The 6,816-nt window shown below is 49.8% G+C and overlaps 1 protein-coding gene across 1 annotated transcript; it reads left to right on the top strand.

Annotated features, from left to right (window-relative positions):
- The first annotated feature begins 885 nt into the window (after nt 1-885).
- FSCN3 (fascin actin-bundling protein 3) lies at nt 886-6,596 on the top strand. The gene is made up of 6 exons (XM_059932653.1): nt 886-1,029; nt 2,065-2,761; nt 3,101-3,219; nt 5,253-5,412; nt 5,895-6,065; nt 6,391-6,596. The coding sequence occupies exons 1-6, from the start codon at nt 886-888 to the stop codon at nt 6,594-6,596; spliced, it is 1,497 nt and encodes a 498-aa protein (XP_059788636.1).
- Nucleotides 6,597-6,816: the final 220 nt, after the last annotated feature.

Here is a 6,816-nt window from a genome sequence, read left to right as displayed (position 1 = left end):
GGTAACAGGCTCTACCTTCATGGGTCTATACACCACCTAACGCCCATTTCCCAGCCATCTCCCAGCTACTTAGAGAAGTAGGCAGTGGGTCCTGGAGGCTATTGGACAACAGAGACTCCTTGGTGAGGGAAGGACTGATATCCTTAGGGGCAGCCCTGGCTGGTTGCCCAGCAGCAGGGCAACTGGGGACCGAAGAGGGGGCTCTGTGGTCCCCCCACCAAGGCCAGTCTCCTTACCCTGCTCCTGAGCCAGCCCTTCCTGATTAGCGTGAGTAATCCCATCCTTGCTGGTTATCTAGGGTTTCCTCACACTCCCTGAAAAGTACCTTCTGAGATGTTTTGGCCTCATCCTCCCAAGGACCATAGAAGGTAACAGATTTTTCTTAGGTATCTTGAACTCTAAAAACACTTGAGCCCCAAGGGAGCCAGGCAGACCCCACTACCCAGGGAGGAAAGAGGTTGATTTCTATCCTATGATTAAAATGAGGAACACAAGTAAAGAAAGGGAGGGACTTGCCTGAAGTCACAGGTGGTGGTTGGCACAGGCTGAAGTTCTGATTCCCAGTCTTAGTTACCTCGATGCCTGGAGTGATGTGGGGAGGCTAGGGCCAGTGGCCCTGGACCCACTTCCTCTGGGCTGTGGATTGATGTTGCTGAGCCAGTGGCCCTTCTCCTCTATGGTGGGATAAGAGGCAACCCTCACAGTCACAATGCTCCCGGGTCACAGAGGTGCTGGACCCCAGGCCAGCCTCTGCCTAGGAAGTTCCCTCTGGAAACATCTTCCGGTGGGCACTAAGGGCCTGATTCGGGGCCCTATGGCCGGTAGAACCTCACCACTGGGGAGAAGGCTGGGCCGGACTGAGTCATCACCTGTGGTGCCGGCCCCATGAATGAAGTGGAACGGATGCCAAGACAACCCAAGGCCGAGGACCTCAGGGTTGGGCTCATCAGCTGGGCGGGATCCTACCTCACTTTTGAGACATATAAGAATACTGTCACTGCTACTGCAAAGGGTTTGGGCCGGAGACAGGTAACAAAGCAAACTTGCACTGGAACCATTTTTCCCAAGCCGTGAGTGTGTGTGTGTGTGTGTGTGTGTGTGTGTGTGGTGTGGATACACTTTCAACCTAATCAGCTTACTAGCCTCTGCCATTGTCAGGGCAAGCCAGGCTTTTGCTCACAGGTCTCCATTGCTCCCTCTCCCCCTCTCTAGACCTAATTCTATCAGGTGAAGCCTCAGCCCTGACTTTGCTACCTTGTCTGGCTCTGGCTGCTCCCTCCCCTCTATCCCAGCACAGTGGTCGTGTTATCACAGAAAGGAGAGGTGGAGAGCCCAGGCTGGAAGGCAGAATTGTGGGCGTCCGGGAAGTTGGACCAGCAGAGTTACTGCAAAGTCTATGTTCTGGTTGTAGTTTTGAGACTAGGGTACTCTAGAAGCCCTCAGAGATTTGGTCTTCATTTTAGAGAGTGATGTAGGCACCTCTCGGGATGGTGCTATAGAGCAAGGCAGTGGCAAGTTCCTCTCGCTTATAACAAGGTTGATCACAGCTGAAACAGACAATTCCATCTCGACTGTCTGTGCTCCCATCCTCATCCCCGGAGCCCGGGCCTGCCTGTAAGAGGTCTTTCTTTTCTCCTGCCATGGTGGAGAGGTGGTTTTGGGGGGGTGGACGTGTTGGCTGAGTGTGCTGTCCAGGGGCAACAGTGAGAAAGAGAGAAGTAAGACTTAAACAAAAGCATTTATTGGAAAGTTAGGTATTTAAGGAAGCAACCAAGGAAGAGAGAGAGGGAGTTTTACCCTCCATTATCGGGAGGAGTGGGCATCTAGAACGTCTCTTGGGATCTTGAGAAGCCCTGTGGCTCCAGTGGTGGAGGAGCCCTGAGATCTCTAGATTACCACTGGATGAGAGGGTAGAAGAGTGGACAGCAAGGAGGCCAATGTGGAGGGAAGGTGGTTGTCCTCAACGAAGGTGCTGGAGTGATGCCAGGGGTGATGGTTGAAGGGCTCCTCGGTCTAGTCTCTCGGCAATACTGATTTCCTTCTTCTCCCTCCCAATGCCTCCAGACCTGGGAGATCCTAGTGAGCAATAAGCATGACACACAGGCTGTGGTACGACTAAGAGGCTTGCAGGGCTTCTACCTTCTGTGCGAGGCGGATGGTTCTCTGTGCTATGGCCGGCCAAGGACAAGCCATCATGGATGCTTCCTAATCCGCTTCCACCGCAGTGGCAAATGGACCCTCCAGTGCATCATCAGTGGTCGTTATCTGGAATCTGATGGCGAGGATGTTTTCTGCACCTCCCGGGCCCTCTCAGCTTACCACATGTGGACCCCCCGGCCAGCCCTGCACGTCCACGTGATCCTCTACAGCCCCCTCAACCACTGCTATGCCCGGGCTGACCCCACCATGGACCGAGTCTGGGTGGACGCACCAGTTCCCTGCCTGAAGGAATGTGGCTTCCTGTTGCATTTCCAAGATGGATGCTACCACCTGGAGACCTCTGCACACACCTTCTTGTCCCACTTAGACCGGCTGGTCTCCCAACCCTCAACACAGACAGCTTTCCACATGCAAGTGCGGCCTGGAGGGCTTGTGGCGCTGAGTGATGGAGAAGGAGGCATGTTGTATCCACAGGGCACACGCCTGCTCCTGAGCCTGGGCTCCAATCCCCATGGGGGCGAGGAGTGGCTCATCCTACAGCACTGCCCTACCTGGGTCAGCCTCAGGTCCAAGACTCAGAAGTTTCTCTCCGTTGTCTACGGCAAGTGCTGGGTCCAACACGGCCATAGAGGGAGGGAGGGCTGGCTGCTGAAAAGAGGAAAGTGTGTTTAGGATCAGTGAGGATTTTTGAAACTAATGATAAGGAAGATCCTGAGGTCCCAAGAGGATCTCTGCTGCCATGGAGAAGGGCTTTAAACCAGGGGCATGGGCTTGGAGAGAAAGTGGCCTGGGTCTTCTCCAGGCCACTATGGTCCAGCCAAAGGTGGTGAAGGCTGAGGAGGGAAAGCAGAAGCAATGCCAGCCATGAAGTGTGGAGGAGGGGCTGAGCCTGAGGCTGAGGCCAGACTCAGGCTTCTTCTGATGTGTTCTTCCTCTGCAGACATGGAGGTGTGTGCCGCCTCTGAGCACATAACCCCAATGTCCTTGTTCCAGTTTGAATGTGACAACAAGAGCCCCACCTTGCAGCTTCGTTCAGCCAATGGCTGCTACCTAGCCCAGGTGAGACCTTGACTTTCTGAGTAAGAGAACCCTTAAGCCCTGAGCTCTCCCTCTCCAGACACACTTTTTCCTTCTTCAAGGCAGATGATCAGATGGTGAGGTAAAGTGTGGAGGTCCTTGTCTATAAACATTCATTTTCATCCAGTGGGCCCACTTTCATTCAATGGGGCCTCTTTAAAAAAAAAAACTTAAACTTTATTGAGGCATTATTTACATACAATAAAATGCACCCATTTTAAGTGTACAATTCAATAAGTTTTGACAAATGTATGCAATCATGCTACAATCATATCACAAGTTAGAGAATATTTCTATCACCACAGAAATTCCCTCTTGCCCCTTTTCAGTCAGATCCCCTCCCCTCTTGCCCTCCCTACTACCACCGGTATATATTCTGTCACTATAGATTAGGTTTGCTTACTCTGGAATTTCATATAAATGGAATCATACAGTAATTACAGTATATATGCTTCTTTCACTCAGCATGATGTTTTTGAAATTTGTCCATGATGTCACATGTATCAGTAGTTCGTTCCTTTTTATTGCTGGGTAGTATTCCATAACTCTACTCATAAACACAAACATAATTTGTTTATCCTTTCACTTGTTGATGAACACTTGAGTTGTTTCCAGTTTGGGCCATTATGAACAAAGTTGCTATGAACATTAATGTACAAGCCTTTTTGTGGGCCTACGCTTTCAGTTATCTTGGGCAAATACGTAAGAGTGGAATTATTGGGTCATACGATAAATGTGTGTTTAACTTCTTAAGAAAATGTCAAGCTGTTTTCTAAAGTGATTGTACTATTTTACATTCTCACCAGTAATGTATGAGAGTTCTACTTGCTCCACATCCTTTCCAATACTAGGTATTGTCTGTGTTTTTAATTTTGGCCACTCTAAAATTAAATGTGTAATGTCATCTTATTGTGGCTTTAATTTGCATTTCCCTTATGACTAATAATGTCGAGCATCTTTTCTTTTTTTTTTTTCCAGTGTTTTTGGTGGCTGCCCTTTATTTATTTAAATTTATTCTATTTTATTATTTTTTTAAAATTTTGGCTGCATTGGGTCTTCGTTGCTGCATACAGGCTTTTTCTAGTTGTGGTGAGCGGGGGCTACTCTTCGTTGCGGTGCACGGGCTTCTCGTTGCGGTGGCTTCTCTTGTTGCGGAGCACAGGCTCTAGGCGCACGGGCTTCAGTAGTTGTGGCACGCAGGCTCAGTAGTTGCGGCTCACAGCTCTAGAGCGCAGGCTCAGTAGTTGTGGCACACAGGCTTAGTTGCTCCGCGGCATGTGGGATCTTCCCGGAGCAGGGCTCGAACCCATGTCCCCTGCATTGCAGGCGGATTCTTAACCACTGCGCCACCAGGGAAGTCCCCAAGCATCTTTTCATGTGCTTATTGGCCGCTTGTATATCTTCTTTGTGAGGTGTCTATTCAGATCTTTTGTTTATTTGTTATTGGGTTGTCTTATTATTGAGTTGTAAGGGTTTTTGTGTGTTCTAACATCAGTCCTTTGCCAGATTTATGTATTGTAAACGTTTTCTCCCAATCTGTGGCTTGCCTTTTCATTTGCTTAATAGTGTCTTTTGAGCAGCAAGTTTTTAATTTTGATGAAGTCCAATTTCTCCGTTTTATAAATGGTTAGTGCTTTTTTCTTGCACCAGGAAATCCTTGCCTACCCCAAAGTTGCAAAGAATTTCTCCTACGTTTTCTTCTAGATGTTTATAGTTAAACTGTGGTTATAGTTTAGCTTTCATGTTTATGTCTATGATCTATTTCGAAATGATTTTGGAGTCTGGGCCAAGGTTCGTTTCTCTCCATATGGGATACAGCACAGACTGGAGAAGTGGGAGAGCTGAGGTCACAACATGTTTTCCAAAAAGCATCTGAAGGCATAAGCGTACCCTGGGAGAATAAAAAAAGCTAGAGGGTGGGATGTGGGAAAGAGGGTCTAAGAATAAAAATATTGAGGAGAAAGCTGAAATTTTGGGTCCTTGCTTCCCTTCTCTGTTCCCAATATTCTCTCCAGAGGCGCCATAGGAGAGTGATGGCTGATGGGCACCAGCTGGAGTCTGAAACCTTCTTTCGTATGCACTGGAATTGTGGCAGGATCATCCTGCAGTCTCCCAGCGGACGCTTCTTGGGCATCACAGCCAATGGCCTGCTGATGGCCAGTGCCACCATTCCAGGTGAGCAAAGCAGGCCTTGCCAGGTTATTCCAAGTCAGAGACGCTTTCAGAGGGAGCGGGGGTTATGATAGAAAGACCACTGGAGTTGGGGTCAGAAGATTTGGGTCTGTATATCTGCTGAATCCCTGACTTTTCATCATCACTTGGGCAAACCACTTCTCTGAGGCTCAGTTTCATTGTCTCCATCATCAGTGGAGGTGACAGCCAACCTGCCTGCCTCACAGGATTATCCTGAGGATTAAATAGATTCACACATCTCAAAGGAACGAAGAATATTAAAATTTCTTGGCCTCCACGCTGTACTAAGTGTTTTCACAAACATTTCCCAAGCACCTAGCGTGAGACCTGGCACATAGTAAGTGTTCACTAAATATTAAGATAATTGATGACACCCTTCTGCCATTAGTGCCCGTCTTCCTGCTTCCATCTGGGAAAGCACCTAGAGGCAGCCCATCCAGATAACTTCTTCCTGTTTCTTTCAGGCCCAAATGAGGAATTTGGGATTCGATTAGCCAACCGCCCCTTCCTCGCCTTGAGGGGACGGTATGGGTATGTGGGCACCTCGTCGGAACACGACCTCCTGCAGTGCAATATGGATCAGCCCGACTGCATTCACCTGCTGCCCTGCCGCCAGGGCATCTACCACTTCCAGGGTGAGTAGCTCTTCTTCTTCACCCCTGGGTTCATGGTCTAACCCAGCCTTAGCCCCAACTCAGACTTCAGGGCCTGCCACTCAGGGCCTACTTATATAAAAGGAAAAGCAGAGTTTCTGTGTGCTTTTACACTTCAAGGCCCCCAGGGGGGGGGGGGGCAGAACAGAAGCCAGCCCTCCTGTGTTTCTAGAGAGGGACCTGCCACCACAGGCAGTGTAGGGCGGTCCGGGAGGGGTGGCGTGCCTCCTGGGAGCCTCCTCAGAGGCTGTACTGAGGGAGACGTTCCTCCAGAATGGCCCACCAACCTGAGCTCTTCCCTCCCCAGCACAGGGTGGATCCTTCTGGTCAATAACATCCTTTGGCACTTTTCGCCCTTGGGGAAAGTTTGCCCTCAACTTCGGTATAGAGCTTCAGGGCAGCAACTTGCTCACGGTGCTGGCACCCAATGGCTTCTACATGCGATCTGACCGAAGTGGCACCCTGTTGGCAGACAGCGAAGACATTACCAAGGAGTGTATTTGGGAATTCTAGGTAAGGTAAAGTGTGTAAGGACCGGGGGGTCTGGGAGCAGGAGCTGCAAGAGAAGAAGAGAGGAGGGTGGGGAGGCAGGTGGCAGTCAGACCAAAATGCAGCCCAGGCTGACTTCTATCCGACAGCTGGATCAACTCCACACGTTCACTGCGAGTCTGTGCCTTTTCTCTCGGGGCTTCTAGACCTAGACTTGCTGGAGAGAGGAGTCAGATCTAGGTTT

This window comes from Balaenoptera ricei, chromosome 9 (assembly GCF_028023285.1).
Source record: "Balaenoptera ricei isolate mBalRic1 chromosome 9, mBalRic1.hap2, whole genome shotgun sequence".
Classification (NCBI taxonomy): domain Eukaryota; kingdom Metazoa; phylum Chordata; class Mammalia; order Artiodactyla; family Balaenopteridae; genus Balaenoptera; species Balaenoptera ricei.
Note: the sequence above shows the minus strand (reverse complement) of the source record. Positions and strands in the feature narration are given on the sequence as shown.